The sequence below is a fragment of the Python bivittatus genome, unplaced genomic scaffold, assembly GCF_059951505.1.
Source record: "Python bivittatus isolate LINGU-HERP-01145 unplaced genomic scaffold, Pbiv_v1 ctg000440_np1212, whole genome shotgun sequence".
Lineage (NCBI taxonomy): Eukaryota > Metazoa > Chordata > Lepidosauria > Squamata > Pythonidae > Python > Python bivittatus.
The window spans coordinates 1,740,660-1,762,797 of NW_028277063.1; the positions used below are offsets into that span (position 1 = coordinate 1,740,660).

General features: G+C 44.6%; 3 protein-coding genes across 4 annotated transcripts in view; 1 reads left to right on the forward strand and 2 right to left on the reverse strand.

Moving 5' to 3' along the window:
* The window catches only part of ITGAL (integrin subunit alpha L), a 67,048-nt gene extending 62,849 nt beyond the window's left edge, over positions 1–4,199 (reverse strand). Inside the window, exon 1 of one of the 2 annotated variants that reach the window (XM_088142580.1) lies at positions 3,960–4,198. In XM_088142580.1, coding sequence (XP_087998706.1) covers positions 3,960–4,020 — 61 coding nt within the window. In that variant the 5' untranslated portion in view covers positions 4,021–4,198. Of the gene's footprint in view, positions 1–3,959 lie in introns of both variants that reach the window. The other variant, XM_088142581.1, reaches the window with a different exon arrangement.
* A 3,021-nt stretch (positions 4,200–7,220) lies between these two features.
* On the forward strand, positions 7,221–14,866 carry SEPTIN1 (septin 1). Its single transcript, XM_007441982.4, has 11 exons — positions 7,221–7,453; positions 7,551–7,641; positions 9,303–9,389; positions 9,490–9,613; positions 10,035–10,169; positions 10,538–10,655; positions 11,490–11,591; positions 11,745–11,844; positions 11,935–12,100; positions 12,705–12,789; positions 13,547–14,866. The coding sequence occupies exons 1-11, from the start codon at positions 7,451–7,453 to the stop codon at positions 13,625–13,627; spliced, it is 1,092 nt and encodes a 363-aa protein (XP_007442044.2). The 5' UTR covers positions 7,221–7,450; the 3' UTR covers positions 13,628–14,866.
* On the reverse strand, positions 14,866–20,689 carry DCTPP1 (dCTP pyrophosphatase 1). Its single transcript, XM_025175521.2, has 5 exons — positions 20,541–20,689; positions 18,608–18,874; positions 17,557–17,678; positions 17,214–17,324; positions 14,866–16,049 (listed from the first exon to the last, which is right to left on the reverse strand). The coding sequence occupies exons 2-5, from the start codon at positions 18,860–18,862 to the stop codon at positions 15,821–15,823; spliced, it is 717 nt and encodes a 238-aa protein (XP_025031289.1). The 5' UTR covers positions 18,863–18,874; positions 20,541–20,689; the 3' UTR covers positions 14,866–15,820.
* Between the last annotated feature and the right edge of the window lie 1,449 nt (positions 20,690–22,138).

A 22,138-nucleotide genomic window follows, 5' to 3' on the forward strand; every position in this document is an offset into this window, starting at 1 on the left:
TACCTGATGGCCTTTGTATCAGTAACTTAAAATTTTAATTCAGGTTCTGTAGGTTTTCCATTCTGAATATATAGTCTTAACATCACCTTTGGCAGGTATCCACGAAGTCCATTTGTAATGTTAATTTAGGGCTGTATATAGTGAACTTTTTAGTGAAAATAGTATTATTATAAAACAAAGAACTGAATACTCTCCAGAACTAGTCTTTTTACTGTTCAGCAGTTCACTTAAAAATAAGGAGCTGATTGTCTATTTTTGTCAGCAAAACTAATTATTGCTCAATGTTGGAAATTTCTTGAACATTTTACAATTGATTTGTGGATATAAAAGCCTTAGAATAATGAACTTCCAGGGACAGGAATCATGCTTTTATCAAATTTGGCCAGGTTATATTCATGATGTTAATTGTAACAGGTGTAGTTTTGTCAACTCTTATGATATATGAACAACTTTTGGACTTTTTTGGTTATACTTTATTTATTTAATTAATTTTTTTGTGTTTGTCCTTATAACCTTGTCCATTCTTCGTTTAGTTCTTTCTCTTTTTGTGTAAATTACTTACTGAATTAATTATAATTTTAAAAATCAGTGCACAGGTGTTCATTGCCCTCCCTGCCCCAGAGTGTGAGGCTCTCATCCATTATATCACCACTCTGGCAGGAGAAAGAAATGAAGAAACTGAATGTTGCTTTTACTATAAATGGGACTTGTGCCTTATACAGTATTCCACCATTGATGAATTTCTTCTTTAATAGGTTTCCTACTTTTTGTAATGAACATATCAAAGAGCTGCATCCTGGGAGGTTTTAATATTAGGTGGGAAGCCTGAAGCCTGGGTTGTACTGGGCCCCTGGCCCTGGGTGAGATGCCTAATCTTACACTTATTCAGAGTCCAGGCATTACAGCAGGAGCCCTCTTGGCATCTTCAATGGATTTAACCATGCAAATGTTTGAAGAAAGCTGTGCAGCTGATCTGTACAACACACGAGGTTGCCTCAGTGGGAGGAGAGGCCACTAATGTTTCTTGAGGGCAGGAATGTAGGATGTCTGCCTCCCTCAGTACTCCAGGAAGACAACCCCTGACTACAACTTGGTCCAGTTCACCAGCTGAGCTTCTTTTCATTGTAGGCAAATGTCTCCACTCCAATGGGCCACTCTTCGCTGCACCAGGAATGCTTTGTCGCTTTGTGTCAATGGTCACTGTGCTCTCTGGATGTTTTGTCCTGGGCTGACTCTCCCCTTCTGAAGGGACCTTGTCCACTGAACCTGGGCTTTTTTATTCATTTCACCAGTGGATGACCTTTTTTTTAACAACTTCACTCCAGGTGGTCCCTGGGTTAAGAACAACTGGGTTACAGACAACCCATAGTTAAGAACGGAGCCTATTGTAGCAAAATTCAAGTGAAATACACAATGATTTGAGTTAAATACACAATGGTTCGAGTTCATTACACAATACTTTTATACAGTATTATACCATAATACTATTCCGGCTTACATACAAATTCGACTTAAGGACAGACCTTGGGAATGGAGCTCATTCTTAAATTGGGGAGTACCTACCTATCATTGGAAACTGCATGCCTTCAGAGATCCACCCACAGAAAGGAAAGTGATTGGGGTGCAGGTGAGATGGGTAAAGAAGCAGGGGAATCCGCCCACTGGGGTCTGTGATGAGTGCCTTCTGGTCAGAAAACCAGACCATCAGTGTGGCCCAACGAGAGGAAGGAGATGAAATCTGAAAGTGATTTCTTAAGTTCATTTCCAGCCCATTAATCCACAAGCAGCTTAAGGCTGTACTGTAACACAGAAAAGCTCTAAGGTTACATAGATGATCAGCCTCAAGGAAAGGTTGCATCAGAGTCTCTTTAAAGGCAAAATGTCCTGAAAAGATTTTTCAGAAGGTGAGAATGTTCAACACTGCACGGCACTCCAGATGAGCAGTACATGCCAAACTATAGAAGTATCCTTAAAACTGGGGAGCTGATAGAGTTTGGGGAGTTTGGGGAGTTTGATGCTGTACTCAGGGAGCATCGAAGACGCCTACGCACACCACTACCTTGAAGAGAAATCCAAAATAAGATCATGTAGTTACTGGCCTCAAAATAGAAGACTGTGGTAGATCTGATGTCAGAAGTACATTACTCAGTTGAGCATATTCCTCAATATACTCAGTATATTAAAGCACTTGACACGTATGGTTCGAATGAATTTAATGGTGTACTTTCTAACAGCAACAGAACCTATTGAAAACGTTTCTGCTGTGGTGACTGACATTTTCTAGAATGAATGAAGTATCCGCTGATACTACAGGAGATGATATGACAACTCTGCTTCTTGAAAAGCTGGAAGATGTGGTAGTTGCAATGAGAGGCCAGGGCTACAATAATCATGTTGGCATGAAAGGAGTGCAGATATGAATCTGAAAGCTAAGCCCTTTTGGTCCCACACCGTTCTCATTCATGGAATTTGTGGGTCAGAAATATTTCATCAGCTTCTGTTGAGGCTGAAGATTTTTTTTTAATGGAATCAAAGCATCTATGTATTTTTCTCTGCATTGTCCCATCAATGGCAAATGCTGATGCAATGTTTGGAAACAACCCCTCCGCTCTGATGAGAATGTCAAGTGGAAGAGATAAAGCCTACGCAACACCAAAGAGGAGTAGCAGATGGTGCTGTAGTTCTCTTTGACAGGAACTGTTCACGGGAGAACAGGACAGAAGGTATCGGAATCACAGAAATATCCCCGTCTTCAAATTACCGGGTGGTTTAGTATTGTGACCTGACATATTGTTTGAAATAAATGTTGTTAGCAAGAGATTCCAAGGGGTTTAAGGTGGGAGACAGCAGTTCACAGGCCAAAGAAGGCAGTTAGGTAAACATAAAAGAGACTCACAGGGGTGTTGTTATTGTGGGGAACAATGATGGGAGATCCCTAGAAGAGTCAGGCTGAGCCCCTGGAGAAAGCAGGCTATAAATCTAGCATATAACTAAAATAAATAACCATTCATCATCAACCTCTCAAGGAAAATTGGAATGACTACATGTGCTAATGAATTGGCAAGGAAGCAGCAACGAGCACGAACAGAAAAAAACAGATTTACACAACACACTGACCAGCTTTAAGACCATAACTAACCATGGTTAAGAGACGCAGCAAACATTTGCCAAACCACCCCGCCAAGCAGTTAACTGCATTTTGCAATGGCATCTTATGCGGGTCAGCCAGCACTTCCTGTTTGGTGTGTGGTGAGGTGCAATTTGTCAATTTTTACATTTGAAAGAACAACAAATCCCGTTTTTGCGGTGACAAATCTTTCACCCGAGTTCAATTGGCAAGGAGCAAAATTAGAGCAACAGAACTGCTACTTTAAAAGTGGTTCCAGCCAATTTTTCAACTCTTTCTTCTCTCCCACTTGATTTTCTCGGGCAAATTATGCCTATTTAACCAGAAAATAGCCATTAGTCCAGGTTCAAAGAAGATTACAGCAAAGAGTAGAATAACCTATGACAAACCATGGTTACACATGGTTAGCACTGCTCTTTAACCACAATTTAACTGATGGTCTGAGTTTGAATGATGCAATACAATCCTATTATCTGGAAGCGTCCAGAATCAAGTCAGGGATTTTTGCATGCGAAAAAAACCCATGTTCTTTTTGCTAAAGAATAGCTGTTCCTTGAGTCTTTGGCTCAGCACTAAATCATCATCATCATCATCATCATCATCATCATCATCATCATCATCATCATCTCCAGCCTTAAGTACAACCATTACTTCACAAGTCACAAATATGACTTGCTTTTCGCGTCCACCTCTCTCAGACACAACCCCATCAATCAATCTTTAAGAAAAGAGACACAGAGATACGCACAATGGACCCCAACTTTTCACCCAACCGTTGGTGGGATTTACACAACCACTCCCATAGAGGCATTTGCCCACAAGACCAACTTACCTTGCAGAGACAGTCCGAGCAGCAGGGTGAGAAGACTGTGTGGAAACACGACATCAGCCATGGTGAAGTGGTGAAAGAATGTGCAAGAGATTACTTTCTTGAGCTCATGGCCAGAAGCGCACACCACCCGGTCACTAATTCGACAGCCTCCTCCCCTCCCCAAAGTAGCTGAGACTGAACTCAAAAAGACAGAAATGGGAAGAAGTGAGACTGAATTTCGACATCAAACAATTTTCTGCACGGCATGGTTTGAGGGGGAGGGAGGAGTAAAAGGAGGAGGAGAGAAAGCGTGTAAAGAACATACTTTTTTTTTCCCCTGGAGTACCACCTAACGTGGCCAACTTGAGTTTTACGTATCAGGGTTCGACCTTTAGCATTTGACCATCGGGATTATATGGATTCAATAAAAGCTGACTGAGAGGTGCCGGGGATTTGATTCAAAAGCATCACACATCTTAACGCTCATGTAATGCAAGAACTAGCAGCATGTTTGGGCCAAGAGTCACACTCTTCCTGTGTTTCAGCCTCTGGGGACCGTAGAAAGTGTGTCAGGGGCAGTCACCTCTCTATTTTTTTTTTCCTGTTTTTGTTTTGGGAGGCTCCAAGAGATTTTAAAGGATGCACTGAAGGTTCAACTCATCCCCTTTGCCCCTTTTCGTTGGCTCCAAATCACATTCCCCAAAATGTGATTTTCCTGCTGGCAAATAAGACCAAAGGGTGTTTGAGAACCACAATCAAGGCTTGGGGCCACCCAAGAATTGTGGGCGGACAGTTTAATCTCCTTTGCCTTAATGGTTAAAGATTTTTTTTCTGTAAGGCAGAATTGGGCAATCCATGTGGCCCTGGCAGACTCCAGAACCCCCCAAGACCACATTGCTATCTGCAGAGATGAGCTCTCCTGGCAGAGCTTGCTGATAGGTGTTCATGTGCACGGGAGTGTGTGAGAAGGCGATCATTTGTACTTCTGAACCAGAATTCAAGGGTCGGTGCTGCTGGCAGCCAGCCGAGAAGATAGCAAGCTGGCTGCAGTCCAGTGATAGGCAAACTTAGACATAACTTTTAGAAGTAAAGAGTCCTTTTTCCTTAAAGCTAAAGACAGTAATGGTAACATAGTCAAGGCTTGGCTTGGATCAAGACCAGGAATCCAGGAAACCAGTGTTTCTCAACCTTGGCTGCTTTAAGCTGTGTGGACTTCAACTCCCAGAATTCCCCAGCCAGCATGGCTGGCTGGGGAATTCTGGGAGTTGAAGTCCACACAGCTTAAAGCAGCCAAGGTTGAGAATCACTGCCATAAACTAAGGACCAGTCCAAGGGACGAGGATAAGATGGAATCCAGAGTTTAAAGCATGGCACCCCAAGGAAAACACAACAGAGCTGAGGCTTGAAAAGTGGTTTTTTTGGGGAGGGGCAATAAATAAGCCCAGCTGAGCCACCCCCCAAATGCAGAGATGGGGTGCCTGACTCTCCTGCTGGCTTGGTTTGGGGCAGCCTATCTGCCCTGCGGAGCTCAGCCCTCTGCTGTCGATCCTCAAAGGAGGCCGCTGCTCAGGGCTGGGTGGCTGCGGCCAGCGGGTGCCGGCGGGGAGTCCTGGGGGCTGGCTGGATCGGCCTCAGCCAGGGTGGATCATTGGCGTCAACCCTGCTGGAATCCCCCCCTCCAGGACGATTAGATGCCCCCAGCTCTATGTCAGCCTTGCGAGGTAGTCCACCCAAGAAGCGCACCCAGGAGTATTAACTCTATTGCACGGTTACATTAACAGAATCTGTGGGAATCCCACCCCCTCCAGGACTATTATCCCTAGACGCTCCCAGCTCTACTTCTTCCTCTTCATCCGAGGACGAATCCAGCAGGCTGTAACGTTGGCAGAAGCAGGTCTAGCTAAGGGGGCAGCTGGAGTAGAGAGGACAAGGGATGAAACAAGGAGGAAGGTCATCCAGTCGTAACAGAGATGAACACAGCAGGGGCACTTGATCTCATTAGCAGGCAATATGCCCCCTAAAATGACATTTTCATTGGGAAAAGCTCAGAAACTGAGGCAGCTGGCAGTGGCAAGAGACGACGATGTGGAACGTCCGTGGGCGAGCTACGGCCAGGGGCGTCCGTGGGGGAAATCATGGGGCAAGTTATTTCAAGGGCAAGGCTTCGATCGCATGGCTGTAGCCACCATATTGACCTTTTTGACCCCTCCCCGCCTATGGCCCACCAGATGCTGCTGAACTTTGATTCCCAGCATAGTTAAAAGTGTGGCCAGCGAGGAAGGTCATCAGCCGTTGTAATTGCGCAACAGCTAGAGAGCTGACCTGGTTCGAGAAAAACAAACCGAAAACAAAACACCCCATCCAGGGACAGTCATCTCTAATGGGGATTTCTTGAAGAAGTGGGTTGTAAAAAAGCTAATCGTGAACCGAAAATATTTTGCCAAAATTAGCTTTTACATGGGAGCGTAGGAAAGGGATTGACGTATTGCCATTAAAAAAAGAAATCAAGATTACAGGCCAGTTAGTGTAATGCTGTTCTTCATAACTTGGCAGCAAATATTTTTAAAGACTAAATTTTCAAGCAGTGTGTGTGTGTGCGTGTGCGTGTGTGTCTATGTGTGAAAAAAGTCAAGACCATACAAATGAAGCCCTGCCCCTTTTTAACATACATTGGGTGCACAACACATATTGGGCTGTAATTACATGGTTGCAGCTGCCATCTTGACTTTTTTTGACCCTGGGCATGGATGCCCTTGTCATCAAGCTCATAGAGGGAGCAGTCTTCTTGAAGAAGGATCCTGGATAAGGGTGGGGGTGCGCTCTGTTTAATAGCCTGCTTTTGGTATATCAGATTCTTTCAAAAAATAGTTGCAAAGGAAAAAAGAGAGAAGAAAAAGAAAAGAAGGAGGAATCAGTGCTTTATTTTTTTAAAATAAGGTATAAACCGGGAGCTTTGGAATTTTACTGGTTTGAAATCTCTTTATAGTAACCCCTTTAAAAGTAGAAGAAGCAAGCCACAGGTGTTTGAAGGCATGAAAATCCGTTTGTACCAGAGACCATTTGGAGCAAGTCAGTAGCCATCTCATCCTGGGATCCACCCCTGTTTTTATTTATATTTTGCTTTTCCCTTCCCTTCTCTGTCTCTCCCCCAAACAGCTCTAGAACATCTGTCGAACATCCACAGAGGCTTCTGCTTACTTGCAGAAAAATGGAACGTGGGGTATTAAGTTGTAAACGTTGATCGTTTGTTAGGCAAGAACAGGAGAGAAGAGAGAGGCAGACACCCAAACTATTTTGAAGACAGCGTATTTTCAGCTTCAGTGCAACACAACCCACAGGTAGAAACTGGAGGAAATGAAAGCCCAGCAGCCAACAGGAGATGTGGAGGCCTTGATACAGATGCAAAATGGGCTTCCTGTTTCACCACCACAGGAAGTGGCGGGCAGAGGCAACAAGGTGCGCACGCAGCAGACGTCCTTGCCGTGTCTCACCACTTCAGCAAGAAACCCATTATGGTAAGAGAACCCAGAAAATGTCCCCCCAGCCTTCTTCCCTTTCGGTGGCCCCCTCAGAGCAGGACGGCCTGAGATCACCTTTCTTTGTGGCCTCCAGGATAAAGACTATGTTGGCTTCGCTACGTTGCCCACCCAGGTCCACAGGAAGACTGTGAAGAAGGGGTTTGACTTCACTCTGATGGTAGCAGGTAACTAGTTAAACCACCAGCTTTCTCCATTGTATCAAACTCCAACATCCCAGCTCCCCCTTTAGTCCACCAAGCCCTTCTGCTTCTTCAGAGCAGATGTTCTTGCCTCTTGCAGATGTTTTCTATTCCTGAATTGATTTAGGGATGTTATTCTATGGTACAAAATTCATGCATAAGGGCTAGATATGCTTCCAAAATGATTCAGAAGAAGCACTTGGGACCCAGTGTGAGCGCAGCTCCCCTCTGCTTTTAATTAAAGCAGGCAACTCGTTCAAGCTAATGGGACTCTTAAAGCTGCTGCTGCTGCTGCTCCTTCTCCTCCTCTTTCTCCCTCTTCTTGGCTTAGATGAAAGTCTGGGAAAAAATGGGCTGCTTTAGAGATGCTGTGTTCACATTTGCACAAGGCCTGAAGCACGACTGAGTCCTTTTTGAAGGGTGCCTAGTCCTAGAACGTACGCCCCTAACTGCAAGCTTTGGGGTACAGTATAGTACAAGCCAGCCTTCCCCAAGCTGGTGGCCTCCAGAATTGCTGTGTCCCCCAGGGATCTCCAATAGTCCCAAGGCATTGGTGAAGCAATTAGAGTTTCTGTCTTGCTTGACAATTGGCAGGCTTTTTTGCATAAATTCATTGGACTGTAGTGTGAGATGCTGAGAACGGATCATGCCTTATTTTGTTTGTGTGTTATTTTGTTAAGAACGCACAGTTTTCACTTTTGAAATCTGTATGTCTGGAAGAATACAGTTAACAGCTGGTATTCACAATTCTTAGATTTTTATAGTGCTAATCTCGAGAGATGCGTATATACATGTTTTATTAAGGGAAAGTGTTCACTTAGGTGTATGTGTCTGAAAAAAAATACAAAAAAGCATAAGGGAAAACTGCTTCCAAAAGTATGTATTTTAGGCAAAAATGTATGTAAGAATGTTCAGGCTATTAGAAACTGAGTAGGGTTGGGGCAAAATGTTGAAGACTGAGAGAGAGAGAGAGAGAGAGAGAGAGAGAGAGATTCACCAATGGCAGTGGGACTTACATGCAGGATACGGCCCACGTAACCCTCAAATCCTCATCCTCAGGCCTTCTGCTAAAACCAGCTAGGCGCTTGTCATCTTGCAAAATTTGAAAGAGACAACCACGCATACACAGAAGTAGCTCCAGATTCATTTCTATAGTCCCAGGATGAATGCTACACTCATCTTCAGATAGCATACTAAGGTTGGCTTGGCTAAGTGTGGTAAAATACTTACCAAGCTAATAAAAGCAAAAGGACATGGCAAGCTTTAGCCGACTGGTTATTGCTTCCTCTGGTGGCCCAGGGGGAGTTTGAACATCATGCACAAGGTAAGGAGATATTGAGGCTTCTTATCGCACCTGGGTCATTATTCATTTCTACCATAAATTGTATCCTGGGCCTTAGTTCAGCCTTGAATGATACCCAGATGTTTAGTATGTTGTATAGACCAGGTCGGTGGCTGAATTCACCCATGTGCTACATTATACTGAGCCATAATGCCATTTTGCTTGGCTTTGGCTTAGCATGTCAGGAGACCCCAGCCGATGGCAGCTCACTCAACAAGCCATCATTAAGCAGTGACTTTGTATGTTCCCAGCTTGTGCTTGCTCTTAAACTCCAATAGTCAAACTTTCTCTATTCATTCTATAGGAGAATCTGGACTGGGAAAATCCACTCTCATCAACAGCCTTTTCTTGACTGATCTGTACAAGGACCGAGCACTTCCAGATGCACAAAGTGAGTAGAGCTGATGATTTGGGGATGATGGGCCTGGGGGAGTAACCTGATTAGAAGACCACACTGCTGGTCCTGCTTTCTTCTTCTCTGCTTCCCACAGCCAGGATCCCCCAGACTCTGGAAATTGTCAAACATGCCGTAGATATTGAAGAACGAGGAGTGAAAGTCAAGCTTACGGTGATTGATACCCCAGGATTTGGGGACGCAGTAGACAACACTGAGTGGTAAGAGGGCACCTCTCTACAGGCTTATGCCGTAATGCTGTGGATGAAAATCAAATCAGGTTATGCGTGCTCACAAACAGTACGCCCACAATCCTGACTGGAAAGAGGCTTCGTCATGAATTTGCAGTAAACAGATTTAGAGATGACCTCGGGGGAGGTATGAAAAAACCTTTAAGGAAGATGACACAGTTCAGAGACTGAAGCAAATCCGAGAAAGAAACTCCAAGTAACTCCACCCTGATTTTGTTTCGTAGAAGATGTGACGAGAGAAATTTGGACAGAAGCTTTCCAGATTCTATTACGCTGTCCTGCTGCCATAAAGTCACATTCCAGAAATCCTTGCGGTGTCTGTTTCTTGACCTGGCTTACCTTAAAGGGCAGATGCTCAGTCCTTTTTGTTCTTTCCCCTTTTATCTTACAGCTGGAAACCAATTGCCAATTACATCAACGGCCAGTTTGAACAGTATTTTCAGGATGAGAGCGGCCTCGACCGCAAGAATATTCAGGATGGGCGTGTCCATTGCTGCCTCTACGTCCTCTCACCTTTTGGCCATGGGTATGACGCACAGAGGTTTAGGAGTAAAGCAGAATGAAAAGTGGGTGAGAGCCTTACGCCTTGCCTCCTGGGAGGACCAGGGGTCTCCCAATGAAGAGCAGCTTAACGTCAGATAGAACCCAGCCCAGCATTCGCACCCACCACCCAGTTCAATGTTGGAACTGGTAAAATGATAATAAAAATACTACTAAGCGTGTTCAAAAGGCCTTCCAAACTAGCCACCCATCTTGACATCAGGCGGGTAGGCGAGTTTATTATTTTATTTGGAATAAATGATCAGCTGGGGGCAGGCAGAACCTAAGCTTGGCTGTTACCTAGGATGTTTTCTAAGGACTGTCAGACCTCTGGCTCCTCCTCTTTTGTGATAGGCTCCGCCCCCTGGATATAGAATTCCTCCGAGCCATCCATGACAAAGTCAACATTCTGCCCGTGATTGGAAAAGCGGATTGCTTGACTCCAACAGAGGTGCAGCACAAGAAAGAAAAGGTACCCCGCAGGAAAAAAAAATCTGCCTCAAGGAAATAAATCTTGTAGAATACAAAGACACCCAGAGCCCCTTTCACATGCACAACTGCCAAGCTAGTTCTCCCCCATCGTATACTTGGGTGAAAGGAGGAAGAAAAGTATTGCAGGCTTGTCTGCCCAAGCGAACAGATGGTGGAACAGGCTGAAGCAGTGAGTTCTTCACTTGGGGTCTCCAAATTGAGGCTGGATGGTCATCAGAGATGCTGTTGTGGTTTCTGATCTGAGCAGGGGTGTAACGGCATGTGGGAATGACCTCGGGAGACAGGAGGATGTGCCACAGGCTAGACAACGGTCAGACAAGAGGCAGCTGAGTCCACAGAAGGAATGTGGGTGTGGCAAATGTCTCAGAAGGGGCCTTCCCTAGTTTCTTGGACTGTGAAGGTGAGGGGGGAGAGATGGACTTTCAGACTTGCAAGATTCCATTAATGTAACCTTACAATAAAGTTACAGCTGGTACTTCTGGGCGTGCTTCTTGTCTGGACTACCTTGCAAGGTTGAACTAGATGACCTCTTCCAACCTATAAAAAATATTTACTTTGACTAGGCTCTGACACGATGTCCCAGACACACCTATATAGTTTTCTTGGTGACAGTACAAAAGTGGTTTAATATTGCCCTCCTCCAGGATGATTTTTTAAAATTTCCCAATCAAAATTTCCTTGTGGTCTCCCATCCAAGCCCTAGTTACACCTGATTCTGCTTGAAAATACCCACATTAAACTGCTACCATCCCTTCCATAGCTACATTTCAAGGCTGTTTTAAAGTTATTTGTTTCCATCCCTTTGGATGTACAGATTCGGCAGGAGTTAGCAGCCAACAGCATCTGCATTTATGAATTTCCTGACTGTGACTCCGATGAAGACGAAGAGTTCAAAGCTCAGGATGCTGAGATGAAGGTGAGAGTGTTGCAATCTACTGCGTGTTGCATGTGATGGTCTCTGGGGTTGGATTAGTATTCGCTGGCTGGGGAATTCTGGGAGTTGAAGTCCACACATCGTCAAGTTGCCAAGGGCTAAGACTTAAGGATCTAATTAGTGTTCTCCCTGCAGAGAAGCATCCCTTTTGCTGTGGTTGGATCCAGCCATGTGGTCAGAGAATTAAAGGACAAAGTATTTCGAGGAAGACAGTATGCCTGGGGAACAGTGGAAGGTAAATCTCATTAAGAGCAGGATGGACAGCAGAGGGCACTGTGCCATGAGAAGTCAGAGGTGACACATCTCCTGTTTTCTCATCCCCTAGTGGAGAACGCCACACACTGTGACTTCGTTAAACTTCGGAACATGTTGATCCAAACCCACATGCAGGACTTGAAGGATGTGACCCACGAGGTTCATTACGAAAACTACCGCGCACAGTGCATTCAGAGTCTCACCAGACCGGGAGCTCGGGACCGCAGTAGCCGCGCGTAAGCCAGCTTTGGGTCTTTGGAAAAGTGGGAAGTTGCTGAGGGAAGTTGGATGGCGATGTCAGGAATGAATCAAGGGGCTGGCTGGGTTTGTGTCGCATAATGCAAACCAAAAACCACACGCAATTGGTTTACACATGCTGAGCCATAAACCATGGTCTCTTATCTCTGCCAGCTTCTTTTAAAATAAATCTTGTTAAGCCCAACTTATGACTGTAGGTGGACTGTAGATCCATATAGATGACCGTGTGCGTTATTATCATAGTCATTATATGTGAAATTTGTTGTGGTTCTGCTTTCTTTTTTCCTCTTTTTCTAGTCTTTCCTTCCTTTTTCAGTTCAGTTCGTTTAAATCAGTGTTTTTTTCAAACTTGGCAACTTTACGATGCGTTGACTTCAGCTCCCAGCATGCTGGCTGGGGAATTCTGGGAGTTGAAGTCCATGCATCTTAAAGTTGCCAAGTTTGAAAAACACTGATTTAAATAAAGCATAAATAAATAAATAATGCATGCATGCATACATACATACATACATACATACATACATACATACATACCAAGAACATGACCCAGTGAAACTTAGAAACTCTCCCTTGCTTCTCTAGGAAACTGTCACGCCAGAGTGCCACTGACCTGTCTGTCCTGCCCATGACTGAGACAGAGAAATTAATTCGTGAGAAGGATGAGGAGGTGAGTCACAAAGAGAAACGCTTCCCTGAAGGGATTGAATTTTCCAACCGTTCTGGCATCACTTTCTTGCAAGGGGTCAGATTAATGGAGAATGACTGAAGTGCAATTTTCCACCTCCTCTTCCCGATTAGCCTCCCCCTTAGTTGCAAGGGATGGGGGAATCCCTCGACAACCTGTCAGCCTTGCGAGGTAGTCCAGACAAGAAGCACACCCAGAAGCACTAGCTTTACTTTACTGTAAGGCTACATTAACAGAATCTTGCAAGTTTGCAAGTCCATCTCTCCCCCCGCCATCGCTTTTACAGCCCAAAAAACTAGGGAGGGTCCCTTCTGAGACGATTGCCACATCCCCATTCCTTCTGTGGGCTCAGCTGCTGCTTATCTGGCCATTGCCTAGTCTGCAGCTCTTCTGCCTGTCTCCCAAGGTCATTCCCACATACTGTTACACAACCAGATGCAAAAATGAAGGTCTCCCAGAGAAAAGACAGATTATTTCTCCCATTTCCCTTGATAGAAGACAAATGTATTTTGTAATCTCTACTTCCGTGCCAACTACAGAGAGGGAAATGCAGGTTCCTGGCCTCTTAGCAACCATAGGTCCAGGTTGGAGGATTCGTCTTGCCCAGTATAGTCAATCAGCTTCGCACCCCAGTCTGCCCCCGCAAATCCCAGCAGCTCTTGCCCACTAGTCCCAGGCTGGGGATAAACAGCCGGCTGCACCCTGAGCGCAAACTTCATTTCTCCATTGTTTTTCCCAGCTCCGTCGGATGCAGGAAATGCTACGGAAAATGCAGGAACAGATGCTACAGAGCAAGGGGGAACAATGTGACAGCCTCTGAAAGAGACTAGAGCTCTTCTTCCAAGAACCACAGGAATCCCAAAGGGAGAAGAGAAGCACTCCAGCCAATCTTCCTGCAGCCAGGGACCAGAGGAGCCACCAGCTTTGGAAAACGGCCAGGTTAGCTCTGGCAAATGAACTGTGCATTTTTTTAAAATCCCACCTTTACTATTTTTATAAATAAGGCAGCGAACATACCTAATACTCCTTCCTCCTATTTTCCCCACAACCACCCTGTGAGGTGAGTTGGGCTGAGCGATTGGCCCGAAGTCACCCAGCCGGCTTTCGTGTCTAAGGTGGGACTAAAACTCAGTCCCCTGCTTTCTAGCCTGGTGCCAAGATCACTTAGGGAATTCTTTCCTCTATTCACCTGCTCCTCTTTCACACACAGCCCTCTTCCCATCCACCAGGACCCTGAGCATTTCTCATTTGCCAGCATAGCAGTGCTTCAATAATAATTCAAGAGTCTCCAATAAAGGTAAAATGCAATTTTGGATCCAGGCGGGCCTGGAATTTTTAGTGCACCTATTCTCATAATTTCTTTCTTGCTAGGTATTTATATCCAAAGTATAATCCATTCATGCTTCTGGATTGAATCTTGCCCAGCATCAAATAACTGCTTTTCCTACCATTATCCAGATCTGGTTTATTCAGGATCATATTGATTTATCAGGACACGTTGGCTGAACTGACACAGCTCACTAAACTGTAATTTTGTTCCTTTTGTCATGGATGAGTGTTTTATGTGATGGCAAGCAAACCCAGCCAGTTTCGATTAAACTACCATGGCTTAGCTTAACATGGGAACCAAATAATTTTCTACAATATCCACAGATCTTCCACAAGAAGGCTGAGATTTTAAACAATTGGTAAGAGGCCACAGATCTATGCTAAGGAAAGTAACTCTAATTTTTGGTCCAATATTATAATAGGCAGAATCAGCAGGATAGTTTATTGGGTGAGCAAAAATGGAAATATGGTGGAGGGGAGACTGACTGAGGTGCTGAAGAAGAAACATAGGTGTCCATTCCTGTCCACAATGACTCCAACATCATGACATTGTGCTGAAACGTGATGCACGCTCCAGTTTCTGTACCTGTGTTGCAATATCACACACATATGTGTGCTGAGTATGCATTGTATTGTCACATGTGTGTAAGGGGGGGCATTTGCATCATGACATCACTTGTCCTTTCTGCCCACTTGTAGGAGAAAATGAATCAATACAGAGAAGACATATCAAGCGATCTCTTGGGCTTTTATTATTTTATGAAGGTAGCCATAACATGTTGCCAGTTTGAGCAGGAAAACCATCACAGCCACTTCATTCTTTAGCCTCCCACTGTTTCTTCTCCTCAGAAATGCCCTGTGTTTGCTTGAGACCCAAAGGGGATTATAAATGAGGCTTTAGAAAAACAGCTTGAGGTGGCCAATTCTATTGGAAAGAACACGCAGTCATGAAGAAACCTTCAATCCTTCAGGTCAAAATGGTGGCCTCCTACTTTTCTTTAAAAACCAAACAAAAGGAGAGCCACAAGTTGGAGAAATAATTTGGCCCTATTCAGAAAGTGGAGTGTATAAAAGCTCCTTGCCCTTTTATATTTGATTCACCTCCATGAGGAACAAGGCACATATTTCTCTCTGCAAAAGACCATTTTCCACAAGCTGATGCAAGACATTTCAGCTTTACTTCCTCTCCAGAGAATTCCTTTGCACTCCCGTGCATACATCTGCAACCCTTGAAGTTTGGGATGGAAAATCTACAGCAGTGTTTCTCAACCCTGTCTCCTTTAGGACTGGCTGGGGGATTCTGCGAGTTAAAGTCCACATATCTTAAAGTTGCCAAGGTTGAGAAACACTGACCTTCCAATTGTGGTTGGACTCCAACTCCTATGACTTTTGGCCAACATGGTCTCAGGTAATGGAACTGTAGCCCAACACTTTCTGGATGGTCACAGGTTCCCCAAATCTACTTTACAAAAGAAAGGAAAGGGCAAAGGACTAAAAACAGAGCTCGCCATAATAGGGATGTCTGCCTATCTTTGAATCAGAGCTTGCGGGATTCACCTGCTCATCCAGATAAGGTCCTAAATCATGAAACAGCAAACATTGCAGCTTGGTTAGAAAAGAGCAGCCTCTAAAAGCCACAGACTGGTTTCTCTTCTTCCCACCCAGGAAGAGGTTCTGTCCATACTTATTGCTGATACTCTGTGTACTTTTTGGATGAACCATAGACCCGCTTGGCTGGGTATTTGAGGCAGTTCTTCTCTATTTTGTGGAGAGCAGCGGAAGGAAGGTCCACGTGGCATTTATTTGCCAATGCCACCAAATAAATGAGGACATCGCTGAGCTCATCGGCCAGGGCTTCACGCTCCGATGGTGTCCACCCTGGTAGGCCTTCAGGGGCTTCCTCCCGCCATTGGCTAAAGACAACAGACAAAAGCACTGAGTGCAAATGACAGCTTAGATGGGCCCAGATTAAAAAGGGAGAAGAAAGCCAGAGGTAGGTTCTCTTCTCATGATATGCTAAAGCAGAGTTTTGCAACCTTGACAAGCCAATATCCACGGAAAAAGGACTTTCGTTCATAGTGCCACAGCTGACGAATCCCTACCTCTCCTTGCCTTTCCTTAATGAGTAACATAGGGCTATGAAGCAACTCTCAACACTTGTGCTACTCCTAGGAAATGTCCTCTGGACATATGTTTTGCTATTTATTTATTGACCCCTGAAATAAATTAACCTAGCCTTCTTCCTAAGATTAAAAAAATAATTAAAACATGTCAAACAATAAAACCATAAAAAGAGCATCACAGTATAGATCAGTGTTTCTCAACCTTCACAACTTTAAGGTATGTGGACTTCAACTCCCAGAATTGGCTGGGGAATTCTGGGAGTTGAAGTCCACATATCTTAAAAGTTGCTAAGGTTGAGAAACACCGTATTAATGATCTGTAACAAGAGGAGTAATTTAAGCTCAAACCAAGAGCACATCTCAGCAAAGCAGTGTGTTTGAATCCAGTCCCCAACTGGTGCTATGGGTGAGCATTCCGGCAACGGGGAGCCACCACAGAGCAGGCCTCATCCACATTTTGTACATATCCCAAGGGTGTGCATCCACTCACAACGGCAAGTTGAATTTTCAACTTGTCCTGTTGTCTAACTCAAAATGTATCCTTGCATTTGAGTGGAGAAAGCCTCCCCCAGTGGGTCCCTCTTGCAAGAACGTAAGCAGTGCCCTGCTGGATTGGACCCCTGGCCCATTTAGTCCAGCAGTGTCTTCTCCCAGGGGCCAACCATCTGCACAAGGAAGCCCACCAGTCTCCCAGCAGATGGCCTCCAGGGGCCTTCGTATTGCCATCAAGGCTAACAGAATCTAGGCTCCTCCTGTGGACATACCCTTTTCCTAAATTAAACTGCAGAGGAAGGGGGAAAGTGGAAACCTAGAAAACACTCTTCTGCATTGCCTAACTCCTGGTGGGTGGGCAAATTCAGCAGACATGAAAAAAGTCACTAGCAGTTCCCAAGAAGGCATCTTTTGATCTACCTCCCCATCTCTTCCCCCCACTCCCTGGATTGTTATACTCACAAGAGCTCTGCCAGCTCCCCAACCTCCCCGACGAGAGCAAGAAGCAGGTTCCGAGGTTGGTGGTACTTTCCCCAGCCCCGCTCAGCTGCAAATGCAGACTGGAGGCTTCGGCTGCAGGATACAAAGCAGAGGAGAATATGAGAATGCTGCAGAGCAGTGTTTCTCAACCTTGGCGACTTGAAGATGTGTGGACCTCAATTCTGAGAACTGAAGTCCACGCGTCTTCAAGTCGCCAAGGTTGAGAAACACTGCTCTGCAGAGGGAGTGATTATCCATAAGCTCTTCTTCCAAAAGGGGAAGAAGCATGAATTAAGGGTAGATGGGATGAGATAAGAGTCCTCACATGTCTTCCAAGGTGGGAGTGGCACTAAACCGGAATGGCACTGGAGATGTGCTGGGCCCATTCGTTACTACTGCCTCATTTACTTTTTCCTCGTTTGTCTTCATTGAGCAGGAATGCAAGGCCTGGCAGTGGAAATCAGAGTAAAGCAAATGTTTATTCTGTTGGGGAATAATAAAATGGCCCCACCCCTTTGCAGTGGCCAGTTTACAACTGGATAATAAGACATTAGATGTGTGCTCGACATGGCAGCCTTTATGGAGGGCAGAGAAAAGCTTAAAATGGATCTTTGTATGGTAGGCTAGACTCCTTTGGGGTCTGAGCATTAAATAACAATAAAACCAATCCTGGTGCATAGCTTCTTATAATCACTGGGATTTGCTATTTTGTTTTTAGGGCAATTTGCAGTTAAGGAAAGCTTTTTAATTTCCTTGGGTACTTGTTAGACTTTGGACCCAGTATCTAGGAGAGAAGAAAGTTAACATCCTACATTCACACACATCGAAAAAGCATCCAGAGATCAGGTTTCCCTATACAGTAAACCACCATATAGTTGGTCTGGTCTCAGCTTACGTTGTTGCATAAAGCCAGGCAATCATCATTACTCAAGAAACTATGGCTAAACAAATCACAACTTAGCACATCACAGGAACTCTGTTATTAGCTTTTCTCACAAACTATAGCTTTAAATAATTCCTACAGCTTCGCAAGAAATTCTTAGGGTCAAAGAAGGCTCAGAGAGACAGAACTTTCCGAGGATTAGACTAGTGATGAATGAGATAGATGCATAAATAAAACAGATTCATAAATTAAGGCATCAATGCGATAGATGTGCAGATGCAGAAAATGCCTGGTGGGTGAACAAATGCAACAGAAATGCACAGAAGCATTTTGAAAAAAGACACTAGCAGTTCCTAAGAAGGCATCTTTTGATCTGCCTCCCCACTGATATCTTCTTTAATGCATCAGAACCAGCCTACCTGCAGGACCCTCTTGTGATGCACTGAAGCTTACACTGCTATGTGATTCGCTCACAGGATATACTCCCTATTACCTTTGTCCTCTTGAACATGGTGTTTGCAAGACCAGAACCCTCTGAAACACCATGTTCCTTGTCAGTCTGGGATGCAGAAGACTCTGAGGTGCTGTCACACCCATTGGTGGCTATGTGCTGCTGAGGATCAGATGGATTCACACACATCTCATATTTGCAGGCTTGGCAGGCTGCCTTCTCTTCCTCGCCTACAAGGGCCTGAAATTGGGCATTTGAGTCCTTTTCCTTCCCTTTGCCCCTCTCTGATGATGCCATGATCAGTCACACCTGGAAGGAAGGAAGGAAGGAAGGAAGGAAGGAAGGAAGGAAGGAAGGAAGGAAGGAAGGAAGGAAGGTTGGTTTAATAAAGCGGTTTGCCAAAAGCAAGAGATACTATTTCAGGCATTCTCCTGTAATACATTTCCTACATGAAAGCCACTTTTGCCAAGGAAATGGGATATTATGCTGTCCTCAAAGCTTTAGATGTGGTCTCCAGAAACCTAGTTTTTAACCACATTTTACTTTGGAAAAGTATTAAAAACATAATTAGAGAGTAACTCCTATTTAATTTCAATTATATGTAAAAGAAATGAAATCGAATCAATTTTTTATCTCAGCCCACCCATAACGTTTTAGAGTACAGCCCTCAACACACCACTTAAAGGCCATGTAGGACCTACACTTTGGAAAAATTGCCCCACCATCCTTGAGATGATGAATGTCAATGTGCCCTTTTCACCTGTAAGCCCAGGACGGAGTCTGCTGCTGGGTGAGTTTTGCCCTAAAATTATCCTGGGTGAAGCAGCTGCCCCCGGTGTTCTCCACTTCATTCAGACACACTCCCAAGACAGCAAGAATCCAGCTTAGCCCCAATTTCCAAACTTCTCCAATTCACTGGAACTTAGTCCTGATGTCCTGAAACTTGGGCTTAATCTGAGCCAAGACTCTCCAGGGCTGAGGCCCAAGCACCTTGATCACCCCAAGGAAGGAGCGCCTCCAAACATATGCAGAAGGCTGTTCCCTACAAAGGCAGAGCTCAGAGCATCAACATTTGGGAGATGCACTTTCACCAATTCAGAGTGATTTCTGGCACTCTATCACCATAGCAACAGAAGCAAAATGTCATTCTTATTTAGTTCCACAGGCTATCAGCTTCTTTGCTGCCCTTGCAGGGCCATTTCATATGCAAAGGATAAGGCAGATTAGGCCATTAAAACAATCCATGGCAGCTTTTGAGGTAAGACGACTGAATGAAGGAAATTGTGAACATTGGTTGGGTCTGCCCACTGTTGGTGGTTTGATTTAGTGTGATGCCAAAACCATAGTACCAGGTAGAATACTGTGGTTGGCAAATCATGACCAATGATATCATCCATTGCAGAGACCCAGCTAACTATGGTTTGTTCAATAACCATGATGAAGCAAACCACCATTTAGCACAATGTGTGAGCCGAAACACTGCAGGGGCTCTTTCTTTCAGACTTCTCAGAGGCCTTTGGCTGGGCACCCTGGGGAACAGGGAGCTGGGCTAGATAAATCCTTGCAGACCTTTCACCCTTCAAAATATGCTTCTTTTTCTAAACCAGTTCCAGCCCTAGAAACGGCAGAACCGCTACTGGACTGACTTCTTCTCCCCGTCTTGTCTATTAGGAAGAAATGCCCTATTTTTTTTTAAGGATAGCAGACAAATCACCATCATCTACCCGGGCTCCCGGATCTGGGCTGCAAACTTCCGGACGATCATTTGATGGCAACAGAGAGGTTAACTCCTTGCTGCTCTCCAGAAGTTGTAGGGAGTTTCGCAGCGCAGATCCGGCAGCCATGAATTCCATGAAATTCGACTTGATGGCCTAAAGCAGCGCTGGGTGAAATCCCATCTTCCGTGCAATTACTGAAGCTAAAATTCCTAGTGTGTCTGGTGCTAAATGAATAAGAAACGGCAGTCAAAACCCACCTGGATTTCTGCTGATCCCAGATCTGGCGAGCCACCAAAAATACCCCACCACGCGCACACCAAAAACACTTCTGAGAGACCGAGGCTTTTTTCCCGGGTTCAGCCTGTCTCTGCCAATCAACAAAAGGCAATCTAATGGGCTCTCATTGGGTAGCAGGGTTATGACGTCACAGCCGTGGTCGATCAAAGGTAGCCATCAGAATACACGCCGAGTTCTATAACCAATCAAAAAGGAAGGAAGTTAGAAGGGAGGGGATCTGCGCCTGATTTTCACCAATCAGAGAAGATCAAACTAAAGAGAAGAAAACAATAAATCAAAACAAAGGCTATTACGCGAAGTATGAGGGAGAGGGGAGAAAAGATTTTTAAAAGATGTACATTTTTTTTTCTTTATAAAACTGTAATCGGCTGCAGGCATAGCCTCAGCACTAGCTAATTTTTTTCCTTTTTCCATCGTTTTTTATGGATTTTTAAAAATCCTGCCTCATGGGGAGATTTTAGAAACGCTTTTGGAAACGTTCAGTTTGGAGGAAAAAAATAAATACTTCTTAACGTTAAATCGGGCAGGAAAATAAAAGTTCACTTATTTAGTTGTCTTCTACTGAAAATTTAGTTCACTATAAAACAATTTACAGCCTTTCCATCAATCACAGACCAAATAGATGATACAGCTAGCCCACAGGAACCCCTCAGGCTGACTTGCACTCTCCAAAGAGGAGTTGATTTCAATAAAATAAATAAATTTTCCTTTTCTTAACAACCACTAACAGAGAGAGGGAGGAGTTCACGAGTCAAGTTGATGGTGAAGTTGGATCCCCAGCTAAGGAGTTTGCGTTTTGACGAGAGCCGAGAATATCGGACCTCAGTAGCTGGTGCTGTGGGATGGGCAACCTCTGAAAACCCCAGAATTGCTGACCCACAACTCCCAGCATCCCCTGGAAGCAGGACCAAGCCTGAGGAGTGCTGGGAGTTGTAGGCCAGCAATACTGGGAATGTGATTGTTCTCTAGCCCTGAATTTGGTGTTGGGTGTGAATAATCCACTCCCCCCCCCCATCTCTTTCTCCTGGAAAATCTGTTTTTCTTATGGAGCTGTTGCATTTTTTAAGCTTTGTAGTCCCAGGATAAGTCTCAGCAGTTGGCAGACCAGGCAGACCTCACTTGGATTTCACCGCTGCAATGTCAGATTGCTTAGCTTGGATGGGAGATTTCCAGGGTCCTCCAGGGTGGAGCTGTGGCCACAAAGTCATCAGGAGCTGAACAAAACTCGAAAAAATTACCTTTAACCAGAGGATATTCTCTTGGGGAAATTATGATCAGCCTTCCTTTGTCTGACGCCTTCCAGATCAACTCTCATAATCCCCAGCCAAAATAGCCTGGGCTGAGCTCTTTCTAACCAGCAGGCCAGACCGATGCAATGTGCCATAGCTGAAAATTGGTTTGTGATTCTCTATTTTAAACTGGCCCCGAGCCTGTCATCAATACCAACTGAGCATACAGATTTCTTAGGTGCAACTCTTATCTAGATATTTAATTTTTCCACCAAAGTAGAAAAGCACCAAAGCAGAGCCAGTAAAAATGTGGGAAAAAATAATCTGAG

Excerpts from the sequence above, each read along its gene's own strand:
- SEPTIN1 (XM_007441982.4), top strand. Across the intron at positions 10,170-10,537 it reads CTCTCACCTTTTGGCCATGG|GCTCCGCCCCCTGGATATAG; the intron begins GTATGACGCACA and ends CTTTTGTGATAG. Across the intron at positions 12,101-12,704 it reads CGGGACCGCAGTAGCCGCGC|GAAACTGTCACGCCAGAGTG; the intron begins GTAAGCCAGCTT and ends TTGCTTCTCTAG.
- DCTPP1 (XM_025175521.2), bottom strand. The coding sequence starts at position 18,862 with ATGGCATCATCAGAGAGGGGCAAAGGGAAGGAAAAGGACTCAAATGCC. Across the intron at positions 17,325-17,556 it reads ACTCCCACCTTGGAAGACAT|CCGAAGCCTCCAGTCTGCAT; the intron begins GTGAGGACTCTT and ends TGTATCCTGCAG. Across the intron at positions 16,050-17,213 it reads GGGGAGCTGGCAGAGCTCTT|CCAATGGCGGGAGGAAGCCC; the intron begins GTGAGTATAACA and ends TGTTGTCTTTAG.